The sequence below is a fragment of the Trichechus manatus genome, unplaced genomic scaffold (genome assembly GCF_000243295.1).
Source record: "Trichechus manatus latirostris isolate Lorelei unplaced genomic scaffold, TriManLat1.0 scaffold00001, whole genome shotgun sequence".
In the NCBI taxonomy this organism is placed as follows: Eukaryota; Metazoa; Chordata; class Mammalia; order Sirenia; family Trichechidae; genus Trichechus; species Trichechus manatus.
Window position 1 is genome coordinate 22,534,967 of NW_004443937.1, and position 16,616 is coordinate 22,551,582.

Consider the following 16,616-nt stretch of genomic DNA (forward strand, 5'->3'; position numbering starts at 1 on the left):
CAGCTGGCTGTCATCAAACCATATAATAAACAACCCTTTTGTTCACAATACAAAGTGTCACTTTGACCATAAACTAAATTTGCAGTTTTATTTGTGTCCATTTGTGGACTCGCTGCTTTGTTCCACTGATCTATACATTTCTTCTCTAGTTCAAAATGTATTTAACTATTATATTATTCAGAATATATTTTCATATGTGGCAGAGCTAGAACACCTTCATTTTTCTTCTTTTTCAAGTTTCCTTGTTATTCTCAAATGTTTATTTCTACATATTTGAATTGGCATTGCATTTTCATGAGACTGAATCTGTTGATCCCAGTAGGGTTTTAAAAATATCCTTCACATAGATTATCCATATTGCTTTCATAAACTAACACCTAGGGGCATTATATATTTTTAGTTTCTCTGTAAATGGGAACTTCTCTTCAATATTTTCACAAGTGGTGACTACTTTTTGTAAAAGGAAACAAATGATTTTATATAAGCTTTGTAACTTGCCTCCTTACTGAATTTTCCTATTTTCTAATAACTTTGATCTTGTGTTTTTTAGGTATACAATCTTATAATCTTCAAGTAATGATAAATTTGCCTCTTCCAGATTACTTGTACTTCTTATTTCTTTCTCTTGGATAATTGCATCGGTTACCGTCTCCAGAACAATGCTAAATATCAGCAGTGATAATAGGATTTCTGACATTGCTGTGGATGCTTCTGGTGTTTCGCTGTTAAGCATGATGCTGGGTTTGGTTTAAGATACAAACACATTGGCCAGGTCACATGCCACAAGTGAACGTGCCCTACATCTAGGAACACCGGTGGATATGGTCTTCTGACCAACCATATGGCACACATGAGCACAGCTCTAGCTGGTGGACCTGGGCTCTCCCTCTTTTCTGTAATCTTATCACAGGTCCCCTTTGAGGGTAACCACCTACTCAGGGTCATGTACTGCTCCAATGTGGGGTCTACCAGTTTGGTGACATACCCTTGGGGTCCTTACTTCTAACACAGGGTCAGCTTGGGTGGCTCCTCCTTCCAATTTTTTCTCTCAACTCTCCAAACGTAAGAGAAAATACTCCTGTGAAAGGTGGTCTGGAGGCCTAAGAGACAGCACGGGGCAGAGCGGTCCTGGACCCAGAGCTTGTCCCCTCAGCTGATACAGCCTTACTGATTTTCTCTTTGGTTAAATTCTTATGTTATCACTGGAGAGAACTAGCTCTGGGCATCTAGGAATCTTCTGTCTCCCTACTCTCACTCTCCTTTAAGCAGAAAATCACCAAACTGGTGAAATCCAAACAAATAAACAAAAAATTCAAACCAGTTGCTGTTGAATCAATTCTGACTCATGGCGACCCCATGTGTTACAGAGTATAACTGCTCCATAGGATTTTCAAGGCTGTGATCTTTCAGAAGCAGACTGCCAAGCTTTTCTTCCAAGGCGCCTCTGGGTGGGATCGAATCGCAAACCTTTCAGTTAGTAGCTGAGCGCTTAACCATTTGCACTACCCAGGGACTCTTGGTGAAATCCAGCACAGCTTTTTAGAATTTTCTCTCTTTCTCCCTTAGGTCTCTGGTAGAACATGGAAGTCACTGGGAAAGGAGTTTCTACTTTACTGGCCATTTCCACCACTCCTGCCCACACTTTCTCTCTCACTCTCCTCAAGGTATTATTCAGAATTCTATTTATTCACTTCTCCTTCCATAATGTTTCTATAGAGGGCAGAACTGGAAACTGTGGGGAACTGCCCCAGGGTGAACTCAGAGCATTCTTAGGAATCTCTGTCTTGTTCTTCTGCAGGATGCTAGCTGCATTCTTTATTTAACATTGCTTGAATATTCTTGTTTTGTTTAGTTTAGTTCTTTAAACCTATTTGTTGCTCATATTGTTAGGATTTGGGTTTTATTCTGCCATCTTAAAAATTATACTTCTCTGTATTTATTTAAACTGATAACCTCAAGGCTGAAGGAAATGCTGAGAGTGATTCTTCTGAATTATGTTTCCTATCATTTGCTAAGGAAATATATCTATTATTTAGGACAGTTTCTCTTACCTGCTGCTTGAGCGCTTCCAAGGATTCAAATTCCAATCTAGCCAGTTTCATCTGGATATGCCGTGGTTTATCAGGTATAGCAAATGCAAGTATAAACTTTAAAGCCAGAAGTGCATGCTGAAAACAGAGAGTACACGGTGACGTGAGACATTAGGCCATATGTGCAAGGCAACAAATTAGCACCTAAGCAATCTGTAATCCTTCTCATTAATCTTGGGTAATTTCTAATTATTGGCCTGTGAAGTATCACAGAGCAAACAGGTCCACTGGTTATATTTAATCCACCCAGGTGTGGCCCACTCAGTAATTACTGACTTATTTGCTTTATTCTTTAAAAATCACTTATTGCCATAAACTGATACCATATACTACTCTTAATGTTTTACAGAAAAATAAAGCTTATGCTTAAAAGGCTGCCATAAAATCTTTTTTTTAACCTGCATCTTAATTTCCAGTGTATTGGAGTGCATAATATTTGCAGAGCCACTCCCTTCTCCTCTGCCCAGCATCCTCCTCCGTGCTGTGCTTCAGACTGAGTTGCAGCAAATGTACACGTGTCTTAAACATCAGGTGCATTTTGAATCCTCTGCATCCCCAACAGTACCTGGTGCAATTCTTTTTAGGAAATGATAATCAATAAATATTGACTGATTGAGTGCACTATCTTATGCTGCTGACTCCATATACTGTAGGGCAAGTACACAGAAATGTAGAGCGTATCCTTCTCATTACAGCGTGGAAAACGTAAAACCTGGCTATTATATTTCCCTTCTACACCAGTATCACAAACAGGTTTTGTACAACACAATATGAGATTTCTAATTGTGCTTCTTTCTCTTCGGAACTGAAATAAGGCAATGGTATTGCTTCCATTGGTCACCCTGCTCTTCAGATGCGCAGCCTCAACCTAGTGATGCTTCTCCAATTCCAGCATCATCTCGTGATCCAGGATCGAGACACAGAGAAATCTTAATGATTAAAAGAACAAAGTTGCCTCTTTGATGGTAGCATGAATTACTAAGTATTAAAAGCTATGAAATAATTTTTAAAAGAAAGAAATAATCCAGAGGCATTAAGAAAGTCAATGGAGGAGATGGAACAGCCTCTAAGAAATGTTGCATGGAACTATCTGCCAAAAAAGAAAACAGTTGAAAACATTTAAACGGAATCCTTACCGTAGTATTTTCAAAAGGAGGATGAAGGATAAATAACAAATGGATTTCTCCTGAGAGAAGCATGAAATAGTGAAGAAAATCAGCATCATGTCAGAACAAGTAATAATTAAATCAGAGGACTGAAAATTGGCAGAACCCCAGAGCAGGCCAGGCACTCTCTGTTATTAACAAGAGATCTGGAATAGACCAGGGACAGGCCGTCTTCACTTAAATGTGACTGCTCTGACCAAAGACGACACTGGAAAATACTGACTAGGGGCCTATATTAAGAAAATGTGTAGATAACACAGCATGGATCAGACGACATCATATACATAGCCAATTCTGACCTGAGTTGAACTAAAAAGGAACCTGAATATAATATGCAAATAAATATAAAGAACTCAGAAAAGGCTATACTGTGCCATTATTTCACTCCATTAAAGTCCTGAAATATAAGTTTATCTAAGACTTAACCTCTTCAGTGGAAATATTAGACAATAAATAAATAAATAAATTAGTAGAGAAAAAGAAATCTATGCTTTTCAGCAAATATGAGGCCTCAAATTGCTGGCGCTCCACCATAACCAAGTCACTAGCCCCTTCCCATCTCTCCCAACACATCTGCACAAATTCATCTTCCACAGAGTCTGGATGGGGTTAGTGAGAAAAAAGACCCTGGTGAGGAAAGACACGCTTCCCTGGATGTAGAGTGCTTGGAAAATGTGTGAATTCTCCAACCAGGACCGGATGTCGTGTGACTGAGTAAGGCTGCCACAGACCTCGGTGCTCGTGGTTTCCATATGGTGTTCATGTTCATAAAACTCTTAATAAACTGAAAAATTTGGTATTGATTAGGCAATATGAATCAAAATAGGAGGACACTGAAATCGCTTCAGTATCCACTGAAGTGATATGCACAGGACAAGGACCAGGCTGGTGGGAGAAGGAGTCTGCGTGGGGCTGTAAACTTCTAGGTATCTGTGCAGCATCTATGTAGAGATGCTCAGTAGGCAGCTGGACAGAGAGGTCTCAAGCTCATGAGAGAGACGGGCTGGAGACAGAGATTTGGGAGTCATTGCTGTTTATATAAAAGTGGCAAATAAAGCCATGGGAATGAATGAGATTCCACTGAAGAGAAAAGATGAGATGAGGCGAGAAGAGGCAACAGGCTGGAACTGAAGGAACAGAAACACATGCATGATGGCAGAAGGGGAGGGGCCTGCAAAGAAGCTTGAGGAGAAGCAGGGAGGGGTGGGCACACTCTAGCAGGGTCTGGAGTTCTAGAAGTGAAGGGGAAAATGAGGAGTGTGTGTCATGGTGGGTGTTGTAAGGCCAAGTACATGAAGGCTGAGGAGAACCATTTGGATTTAACCACCAGGAAGCCTTTGATGACCTTAGTGGGAGTGGTTTCAGCTGAGCGGTGATCACAGACGCTAGACCACAGCAGGCTGAGAAGGGGTCTGAGAAGCAAGGCTGGAGAAAGCAGGGGCAGAGAACAGGTTCAGGAAGTTGGCTGGTAGGAAAAGTAAGAGATGAAGTTGCAGCTGGAGGGACACTGGGTTAGCCTGGAGTTTGATTATTTTAAAGATGTAAGACTTGAATATGTTAAAATGCTTTAGGGAAAGAACCAGGAAAATGAGAAAAGGTGAAGATCCTGGAAGAAGGTCTAAGGCACAGAGCTAGGTCACTGTGCAAGGCAGGGGCCTGGTCATCAACCAGTGATATTATCACTGCTGAGGGGGGAGAGAGCTGATCACAGGAAACAAAAGCTTTTGGGGGCACTAATTTGAGGCTGAGGAGAAGAATTGTAAAAGAAAAGATATTTATTTTTCAGAATATGTGCAGTGGATTGACTAATTTTATATGTGGCCTTTCTGGCCATGGTCTTGTAACTCCCACCCAGGTGCCTGTGTGATAGGGTTATCTGGCCTACCAAGGGGATTGGTCAGTTTTGCCTTAAAAGACAGCCAATTTCCAGAGCAAAGAAGAGAGCCCACCACCACCAAGAAGTAGAGACCCGCAGGAGATGGCGCAATGGGCTTCCAGGCCCACAGAGTGAGAAAGCTAAGTGTCTTTGGGCGGAGACTGAGGGCCAGGGAGAAGTCTACACCTGACCCACGAATTTGGGACTCGCCAGCCTCCACAAGTGCATGAGCCATTTCCTTTATATGGTTCCTGAGTTCTGTCAGACGTTGCAAGGAATTAGGGAACCCAAAGACAGGAGGGAGAGTACTGAGGCGAGAGGAGTAGTTGATGTTAGAGATGATGGAGTGGCACAGCAGCTTGGAAAAATTGGACGCTTGGGACATCTTTAATCTCCACCTCACAGGAACCAGCTGTGTGCTGATCCTTACAAAAGAAATTATTCATTTAATAGGCAATTCGATACTTAAAATGAGCAAGGACACAAGAGAACTACATATAATGTTCTCACTTACTTTGCTTTTACAGACTTACCCTTTAGCCATCATTAAGTACCCTTTCCTCAAAACTGATAATCATAGTCCTCAGCAGAAAAAGAAAAAATAAAACTAAAACGCCAACTTTATTAATTAAACGGGAAGAAAATATTAAAGACATTTTCACAGTGGTTTTCTTTGGATGGTGGCATTCTAGGCAATTTCTTTATCTTTAGTTTTTAACGGGCATGTGTTACTTTTATACGGAAAAAAAAAAAAAACTTATGTAAAACACAAGAACACAGGGATCCTCACTTGACAAACGAATTACACAGCCTGGCTAGGTTAACCCCACCTGGTCACTCTGCCCATTTGCTCAGTAAACAGACCCAAACCAAACAACCTGTAGCTCAGAGAATCTGAAGCCAGGAATGAAAGAAGCTGGGGAAAACAGCCACTTAGTACTCATTCATTCTACATATATCTAGAAAGCACCAATGCAAGGTCTGCCTGCTTAGATGGTAGCCTTCTCCCACCTCTTCCCTATCTCTCAAAATCCTCTATTAAATTAATTTTTGTTTCCCATTTTACTCTGCTACACTTCCAGAAGTTCCTCCATATAACTGGTTTATTTGGTTTAACATAGCATCTTTAGAAAATGACAATATCCCTGAGAGGGTTAAGCAGCATCAACCATTCACAGATACCTGCTTGCCTTAGTCATCTAGTGCTGCTGTAACAGAAATACCACAAGTGGATGGCTTTAGCAAAGAAAAGTTTATTTTCTCACAGTCCAGTAGGCTACAAGTCAGAATTCAGGGCGCCAGCTCCAGGGGAAGGCTTTCTCTCTCTGTCAGCTCTGGAAGAAGGTCCTTGTCATAGTCTTCCCTTGGTCTAGGAGCGTATCACCACAGGAGCCTCAGGTCCAAAGGACGTGCTCTGTTCCCAGCACTGCTTTCTTGGTGGTATGAGTTTCCCCCATCTCTCCGCTTGCTTCTCTCTTTTATATCTCAAAAGAGATTGGCTTGAGACACTATCTAATCTTGTAGACTTCATCAATATAACTGCCGCTAATTCATCTTATTACGTCATAGTGATAGGATTTACAACGCGTAGGGAAATCACATCAGATGACAAAATGGTAGACAATCATACAATACTGAGAAACATGTCCTAGCCAAGTTGACAGATATTTTTGGGGGACACAATTCAATCCATGACACTGCTGAAGAATGAAACCTGCCCTGCTCTTTCCCCCTCTAACTTGAGTACTTGGGAGGGGGGAGGGGAAGACACCACCCAACAACAAAAAAAAAAACCACCGCTGTCAAGTGGATTCCAACTCCTAGGACAGAGCAGAGCTGCCCCATAGGGTTTCCAAGGCTGTAAATCTTTACGGGAGCAAACTGCCACATCTTTCTCCCACGGACAGCTGGTGGGTTTGAACCACCGACCTTTCAGTTAGCAGCCGAGCACTTTAACCACCGTGCCACCAGGGCTCCTTGAAGATGCCACAGGGAGAGATATGAGCAGCTTCAGCAGCAGGGTGCCTGCCTCTTTGAGAAAGAACGCTAAAGAGACGAGGAAAGGAACCAGCGTTGTTGTCAGTGATGAGGAAAGGATAAATTAGACCTTCCCCCACCTGGACGGATTAAATCAGATTTTGTAGTCTAGCCTGGAAACCTAAAGAACATTTACAGCTCCATGTTTCAGAAGATCAGCTTTGTGAATCTTATTTATATTTTCCATACAGCCAATCTGTTACAAGGCTGAGAACTGTTTTTATACTCACTGATCTGAGGGGGAAAAAAACTGTAAAAAGCATTTTAGCTATTTTGACTTGTTTACATAAATAAAAGAAAACCTAAGATGAGATAGGAATCTGCTCAAATCTGAAGAAAAGCACACTCAAAATGAATAGTTTGGTGGAAGTAGCCTGTCTATAAAGAAAAGAGATATTTTATGGGCCATGATTATGATTCTTCACCAACAATCTTCCTTTAAATAAAACTCACAAAATTACATCCTAAAAAAGGAAGAAGGAAAGAAACACTGGAGGATAGGGTAGGGAGATGGGCAGAATTTTAAAACTAATAAATACAAAGAAGTTGGCTCCCCACAACAATATGCTTCAAGTAATGATTATAGGGTGTCTTGATTGGGAAAGGAAAAAATAACAGCACCCGAGAAAATGATCACTTGGAAGCTGTTTTCCGGAGCCAGAGGTAAAGTACTGCCCACTCTGCCATCAGTGTGTCGCTCACCCTTGGTTACTGCAGGGCTGCCAAACCCTTGGGGGTCTCATGCCAGGTGCACAGAGGGCACCAGAACCATTTTGTTTTGCAAAAACTAGAAAACACGTGATATGATCAGCGGTAGCAGCTGAGTTTTGTAGCAGTGTGTCCCCAACCCTGTCTCTTCTGAAACAGAAAATGCAAATTAGAGTTGAGTTCTTGGAATTCTGAAAAGCTAATTTGATTTCCACCGCGGTGTGTCTGCCGCGTTACCTCTTTCCATTCAGAGCCCGGGCACCACTGAACAAAAGAAACTCCTTTAAAAAAACTTCCTCTGCTGATTACCAGATAAATTACACGCCAAATGCCAATTAATAAGAAATGATTAATGGAGCTGAGATTTAAAAAAAAATATCATGGAATTGTGCTCTTAAGGAAAAAACCTCAGGAGTATCCTGTTTAAGACGCCAGACCAAGCATGTACATCTACTTCTTCCATCTCCCAAGGGTCTCCTGAAATGACAGAAATATATATTCTAAATGGAATGTGACTAGAAAACAAGAGAAGTTGCCACAACTTCTGAAGACAGAACTGACGGAGTGCAGCTCAAGTCTCCAGAGTCGAACGCAGGTCCTCCCAGAGAGGCACTCCAAAGATATACCAATCTCAGACTGAACCCCACCAAAGGGCAGGATTGGGCCAGAGAGTCATTACCAGAGTGAATTCATTAAAGAGCAGCCTTCATAAAAGCCAGGGCCACTGGGAGCCATTTTTCACATCACCTTGTAACACAGTGGCTGTAGGTGATATTCTCGCACTAAAGCCAGAGACCTCCCTTTAAAGCATGTATGTGATCCTCTGAGAGAGCTGCTCATGTGGGGCTGCTGGGCCCTGGAAAGAAGCGGAGCTGAGCCCAAGGTCACACTAGATTCCTACTAAAGACTTGGAGGCCATCCCAACAAACCACCCACAGAAAGCCAAACAAGGACGGGCACTGCTGCCTAGAGTGGCTGACACTCAAGTTCTTCAGACTCAGAGTTAGGCTAGTCAAGTCCCTGGTGGCCAGTCTGTTCCCCCACCCCTAAACCTTCAGAGACTCTCCACACATACAATCTCCCACCCAAGGAAGAGGACTTCTGGGGAACAAACACGAACACTGGCAAAGGAAAGCCAGGCAGAGCCTGTTTTCATCAACCCAGCCCTTCATCCACAAATAAGAACCAGACACCAGAGTGCCACACAGTTGTGGACAACCAACACAATGTCCAAGATGAACAAATAGAGCAACCATAGACAGCAAAAAAAAAAAAAAAAACCAGACATTTTGGGAGCACATAACAACTCAAACTTTACTACCAGTATATGCTACATGAAAAAGAAAATTACTTGAGGAGGTACTCCAGCAAAGTGAAAATGGAATCTAAGAGGATATACAGGGAAAAAAAGAAATAGTAGCATCTGACCATGACCCAGAGGAAGCTAGAAAGAAAACAAAAGATGACCATTTGGACTTGAATGCTTAGAAGATTCTCTTTTAAAAGACAAAGTGCCAATTCTAAGATTATGTTTTCTTCTCAGGTTCCATAACACTATTTGGTTAAACAGTACATAATATTTATAATATATGTTCATTCTTGTTTTTATAATCAACTGAGAGACAAATCATAGCTGTAATTATAATACAAATCCAATGTAGAAATAATAAAAGAGCCAACAAAAATGGGGAGATGGAAAGAGGAGGGGAAGGCAAAGGAAGACTATGTTAATAGTCTCACCCTCAAAGAGAAGATGCAATACTACCTAAAGTTGACAAATTAAAAAACAGATGTTTTAAGTGAACTCTTAAAAGTCACAAAGGCAACCTCTAAAATAATTTATAAAGTAATATTATAATAAAAATCAGGAGGGTAAGGTGGGAGATAACATAAGCACACTAAATAATTCTTTCATAGCAGTAAGACAACAGATTGTCTAAGTTGATAAATCAGGGAAAAAAAAACAAAACCCAAACCCGTTGCCATTGAGTCGATTCTGACTCATAGCGACCCTATAGGACAGAGTAGAACTGCCCCATAGGGTTTCCAAGGAGCAGCTGGTGGATTCAAACTGCTGACTTTTTTGGTTAGCAACGGTAACTCTTAACCACTGCACCACCAGGGCTCCAAATCAGGAAAAGAAAGTATATTACTTAAAGTTATAATGATGACTATTGGGGGAACCAAAACCAGAAACTTTTAGCAATGATTGCTTCTGGGGAACGGAAATGGGGTTGCAGAGGGTGACTTCCGCTTCTTACTTTATATACCATTTTGACTTTGATATTTTCCCCCATATGCATGCATTACTTCTCTAAAGAACACAAAACAAAAAGACAGATTCTCTTAGCCTAAAGCAGAGGTTGGCAAACTTCTTCTTAAAGGGCCAGGTAGCAAATATTTTAGGCTTTGCAGTCTCTGTCACAACTACTCAACTGCCATTCATTATATCATGAAAGCAGCCACAGGCAGCACAGAAACAAATGAGTGAAGCTGTGTGCCAATACAACTTTATTAACAAAATAGGTGAGAGGAAGATTTGGTCCTTTGACCTTAGTTTGTCATCCTTTGGTATAGAACGTGGTGTTGTTAGTTGCCGTGTTGATCCTGACTCATGGCGACCCCATGTGTGCAGAGTAGAACTGCTCCATAGGGTTTTCAAGGCTGGGACCTTTTGGAAGCAGATCACTAGGCCTGTCTTCTGAGGTGCCTCTGGGTGGGTCTGAACTGCCAATCTTTTGGTTAGTAGTAAAACACTTAACTGTTTGTGCCACGCAAGGACAGAGTATGTAGAAAGCCTGAAAACTCTCACTCATTATTTAATCAAGTAATTAATTCACATGAATATTTGTTTGAAGATGGAAAAGCATCATAAAATTTATCTTTGTAACAACAACACAATGAATGGGATTTTTTTCTCAAGTTTAAAAGGAGGTTTTTCACACAGTGTGGATACTGCCCTGCCCTGAGAAGATGCAGGGAGGGCAGGGCGGTGCCTGTGATGCCAGCACATCGTGCTCCCCACCAAGTCAGCTCCTGTGCACTGAGGGTACACACGGGGAAAGAGAGGGCATCACTACCATCCCAAGGAGGCTGCCCTCTGACTCACCCACACGGGCTATTTCCCAAGATCAGTCAAGTGAAGGAGTTGTTGGACTTAAAGAATTAACAGAAAACTGAAATCTAAAAGAAGTCTACCAGGAAAAAAAGCAATGGGAAAATGATAGGAAAGTCAATTAAAACAGTGAAAGAGGTAAAAGTAACTCATTACTATAAAAAACATGAAAAGTTTTCACCCCCTCCTCCTCTATCCCACCACTTAACAGAACAGTGGTTTAGGAAAAATAAATGCCAATCAGACCAAATGAATAGAAGGAAATAATTTAAAGGGTTATAAATAAGTTAAACTGAATACCTCATGAGCTCTTCCCTTTTTAAATATAATCCCCACTGTGGTGACTTGCTAACAGAAAAGACTCCTTACTGGTGAAGGTCATCAATGAGGAGGCTGCCATTTGCCACTGGGGTGAGAAAGATGCCTTTTAAGGTTTTGGCAATCCCTGTATTGTTGAAGAAACACATTTTACATGACTTTAAAGAGATTTACGTGCGTAAAGCTTGTGTTCCTTCCATTCAGGGCCACATTTCATGCACAAAGCAGTTTCCGGGCCAGATTTGGTGGTAGTGAAAGGAAGTGAAATCTGTAGGAGGGTTATGTTTTATTTGGAGCTTGTTTTGTGTTTTCAACAATTATTTTGATCACTTGACAAGTAAAAAACCAAGCAACACTTAATAACCGTGTGCTCAGAAATGTTCTCCAACTAAGGTCTGGAAACAAACTCTGATTCCGGTTTCATTTTGCTATATACTTATTTTATTTAATTGGACCATCAAGTGAGAATTTAAACCACGCTGGAGAAATACACATTTGTAACCCCTAAATCATTAGTCACAAAGGCCAGATGTGGAGCATTCCAGAGGCATGTGAGAGCGCTAGGCTCTACAACCATGTGAGGAGGGCAGAGAATCAGCTGCCTGATGTATGGCTTGTTAGTGACAGAGCTGATCAGGGACCCCTGACTCTTCTGACAGCATCATGGCGAGGAGGGAGAGGTTCAGGAGACTCCAGGTGGTAGGGCATTGTAGGAAATGGAGTTGCTGTTCCTTTGAGGTGCAGTCCAGGGTGAAGTGAACTGCCCCTTACCTCTTGGCCTCCCAAAACACTGTTCATATTCAGAGATATACAGGTATAGTGAACACTGGAAGAATCTTTGAATTTAAAAAAAAAGTTCTGAAGGTGCAATGGCAAAAGTAAATCCCAAGCCACGGATGCAGGAGGGGAAGAAGAGTTCAACTAAATGAGTTGATAACATTAGTAGTATTTAATAACACTTCATTGAGTCCTAACTGTGAGGTAAAGATACCTGGCATTTCTTTGATACTACTGGGCAAAAGCTTTGCTCTGTCTCGTTGGTTCTATGGACCTGCTTTGGATCTGCCTGAATTTTCCAAGGCCCCATCTGAACTTGACCCTTGAAACATTTTCCCATCCAGGGACTGCTTCATCCATCCCAGCTCTGCCAGGCTTCCCCTCCAGTTCCCCAGCGAATCATCTTCCTTCACTCCTACCATGCTGCACCATCACTATGAAGCTCAATCAAGCATACTGAGAAGGAAATGAAGGCTAGGATTTTCCATGTAAAGGCAACCAGCTGGATCCAAAAAAACCAAACCTGTTGCCATCGAGTTGATTCCAACTAATAGCGACCCTATAGGGCAGAGTAGAACTGCTCCATAGGGTTTCCAAGGAGTGCCTGGTGGATTCAAACTGCCAACATTTCGGTTAGCAGCCATAGCTCTTAACCACTAGGCCACCAGAGTTTCCAACCTGGTGGACAGTGATGTCTATTGCCATGTGAAAAAAGAAGATTTTAGAGCTGAGAGATTCTTAGCGGACCTCTAAACCACACCAGTGGCATCAGCTGATTAACTGAGTGACGGATGACAGAAAGATCCTAAACTAAACCTTGGATTCATTATCATATGAAAATCTACTCTGCAGAGAAAAAGCCCGAGAGACAGGGGGCATCAGACTTCTGCCTACTCCACTGTGGACCTTTCACTGTCGCTGTTGTTGACCATACAATTGATGTATGTTTAGTTACTACAACATTCTGCTTAACCTGCTTCCCTGAAGTATGATTTGGCATATTTACAACTGAACATATGCTTCAATTTACTATTTCTGTAACTGACAACAAATTTATTCAAGAGAAAATAAAATCTCCTCAAAAAAAGACTTCACAAGCACTTCCAGTTTCAGCTCTGACACGTGAAGAGCTCTGAAGCTGTCATTCCTATCAATACAACTAGAAAAAGTTGGACAAACGGAAAATCAACAACTTTTCTTGGACCTATCAGAGAACTAAGAGCAAACCACCACCCCAAAATCTGAAGAGACAGGTGCATCCAGAGAAATGTATCAACCAAGATCTACTTAGCTGGAACAGAAGCCACTGGAGCCATAAACTAGTAAGAACACTTAAATGATAATTTTGATGAATTGCTGCTAGCTGAGTATGGACTAGTGTGAGTGAGAAATTCCTGAAGGCTGCAGTTTTAGTAGAGAAGGCCATACACTTTCATAGGCTTTCCCTCCAGGAACCCAAGCAGGTTCTCATGATGAGAATCTAAACAAGATCTCCTCATGGCTCTTGCAGATGAAGGGGAAGAGTAATCATTGAGGAATGCATTTAGTCTTCTCCATAAAAAAGGCTTAGTCTCTAGAGGGAAGGACTTTGTCAGAGCACAATTCTGAAACTTGATTCTAGCTGGAGGAAGAAAATTCGTCACCACTTCAGCCCTCTTGAGCATTCATGTTTCACCCAAATAAAAGAAAACATAATCAACAGAGATCAGAGTTTCAAGGAAATACACTGGAAACACTGCAGTTGGGGAAGGGAGTAAGGGATGAGGGGAAAAGCCATACCACTGGAAAAACACTTGTAGAAGTCACAGTACTGAGACAAGCCCACTAGAAGACCGAGATTTAATCAGAAGATTTATAGAATTCTTCCCTCCCTGATACCTTGTCATCACACCAACAGGGTTCCAATATAACAGCGAATTATACCTGAAAGAGCTGCAAAACATAGACTGACTCTGAGGAGGAAAACACAGGGAATCCCAAAGTAAAGAGGGGAGACAAAAACAAGGGCACTAGAGAAATCTGAAGCCTCTGGTATCTACAGCTATAATAAATGTTAAACACAGCCCAACTCCTAGACAGATTAACATAAATCCTTACACTAAAGGCCTATTTAATTTGGTTCCTATTATCTGATACAACATGCCTGGCTTTCAACAAAAAATTACAAGACAAGGCAAGAAAAACACTCTGAAGAGATGAAGCAACCACCAGAACCAGACACAGACATAACAGGTTCTGAAGTTATCAGACAGAGAATTTAAAATAACTATAATTAAAGTGTTAGGGGCTTTAATAGTAAAAGTGGACAAAATGCAAAAACAGATAGGTACTGTAAGCAGAGAGATGGAAACTTTAAAAACAATCAAAAGGATGTGCTAGAAATGAAAAAAAAAAAAAAAACCACTATAATAGAAGTGAAGAATGCCTTTGATAGATTCAACAGTAGACTGGACACAACAACCAAGGAAAGAATCAGTCATCCTGAAGATAGATTAAAAGAAACTTCCCTAGATGAAGGGAAGGACAGAACACATTACAGGGGAAGTCAGCACAACTGGACTAAACTGAAGCTAAGAAGTTTCCTGAATACAATCAAACACTTTGACGGACAGAGTAGCAGGGCTAGGGGTCTGGGGACCATGCTTTCAGGGGACATCTAGGTCAATTGGCATAACAAAGCTTATTAAGAAAATGTTCTGCATCCTACTTTGATGAGTGGTGTCTGGGGTCTTAAAAGCTTACAAGTGGCCATCTAAGATGCATCAATTGGTCCCAACCCACCTGAAGTAAAGGAGAATGAAGAACACCAAAGACACAAGGAAAGTACCAGCCCAAGAGACAGAAAGGGCCACATAAACCAGAGACATCATCAGCCTGAGACCAGAAGAACTAGATGGTGCCTGGCTTACCACCAGTGACCACCCTGACAGGGAACACAACAGAGAGTCCCAGATGGAGCAGGAGAAAGGTGGGGTGCAGAACTCAAATTCTAGTAAGAACACCAGACTTAATGGTCTGACTGAGACTGGAGGAACCCCAAAAAGCATGGCCCCTGGATTCTCTATCAGCCCAGAACTAAAACAATTTCTGAGGCCAACTCTTCAGACAGGGATTGGACTGGACTGTGGGACATAAAGTGATACTCGTGAGGAGTGTGCCTCTTAGCTCAAGTAGATACAAGAAACTAAATGGGCAGCATCTGTCTGGAGGTGAGATGGGAAGGCAGAGAGGGTTAGGAGCTGGCTGAATGGACATGGGAAATCAGGGGTAGAAAGGAAGAGTGTGCTGTCACAGTATAGGGAGAGCAATTAGGGTCACATAACAATGTATGTATAAATTTTTGAATGGGAGACTAACTTGAAATGTAAACTTCATTTAAACTACAACAATAAACAACAAAAAAGAAACTTCCTAAACTGAAATGAAAAGAGAAAAAGAATGAAACCCCCAAAAGCAAAAACAGAAGAGACTATCCAAGAATCGTAGAACAATGTCAAAAGGTATAATATACATATAATTAGAATACCAAAAGGAGAATAAAGAGAGACTAGAGGAGAAGAAATATTTGAAGTAATAATGCTGAGAACTTTCTAAAATTAATGACAAATACTAAACCACAGATCCCGGAAGTTTACTGAGCAAGAACACTAAGCAGGAGAAATACCAAAAAATCTACACCTAGGCACATTATATTTAAACTACAGAAAACCAAAGACAAAGAGAACATCTTCAAAGATGCTAGAGTGGAAAACAAACAAAAAAAAGTACCTATAGAAGAAAAAGGATAAGAATTACAACAGACTTCTTGTCAGAGTCATGCAAGCAAGAAGGGAATGAAATAAAATATTTAAAGTGTTGAAAGAAAAACCACCAACCTAGAATTTATACCGAGTGAAATTATTCATCAAGAGTAAAGGAAAAATAAAGACTTTCTAGACTAAAACAAATAACAACAAAACAAAAACTTAAAATTTATTGCTACCAGGCCTGCCTTGCAAGAAATGTTAAAACACATTTTTCAGGCAGAAGGGAAATGATGTAGGTTGGAAACTTGGATCTAAAGAGAAATAAGAAGAGCACTGGAGAAGGAATAAATGAAGGTAAAATAATGTGGTGCAGTGAATTGCTTTTACATGGCCTTTCTAGCTATGGCCTCTTAACTTCCACAAAATGACTGGCTGGGACTATGCAAATAAGGTGTGTAAAACTCTTGCAGGGACTGGACAGCAACTATGCAAATAAGGCGCCTGTGGCCTACCAAGGGGACTAGTCAGTTCTGCCATATTGCTAGGTTTAAAAAAGCCAATCCCACAGAAAGTGAGGGAGATCTCACTACCATCAAGAAGAAGAGCTGGGAGTGAAGCACATCCTTTGGACCCAGAGTCCCTGCACTGAGAACCTCCTAGACCCAGGAGAGAGAGAGTAAGAGAGAGAGGGAAAGGGAGAGAGGGGGGAGAGAGAGGGAGAGGGAGAGAGAGAGAGAGAAAGAGGGAGAGGGAGAGAGAGACAGATATAATGTCTATTGTTGA

General features: G+C 41.3%; 1 protein-coding gene across 3 annotated transcripts in view; it reads right to left on the reverse strand.

Moving 5' to 3' along the window:
• ANO10 (anoctamin 10) overlaps window positions 1-16,616 on the reverse strand; it is a 244,419-nt gene that overhangs the window by 65,315 nt on the left and 162,488 nt on the right. For 2 of the 3 annotated variants that reach the window (XM_023726096.1, XM_023726110.1), the window contains exon 12: window positions 1,426-2,168. In XM_023726096.1, coding sequence (XP_023581864.1) covers window positions 1,941-2,168 — 228 coding nt within the window. In that variant the 3' untranslated portion in view covers window positions 1,426-1,940. Of the gene's footprint in view, window positions 1-1,425; window positions 2,169-16,616 lie in introns of those variants that run through there. The other variant, XM_023726101.1, reaches the window with a different exon arrangement.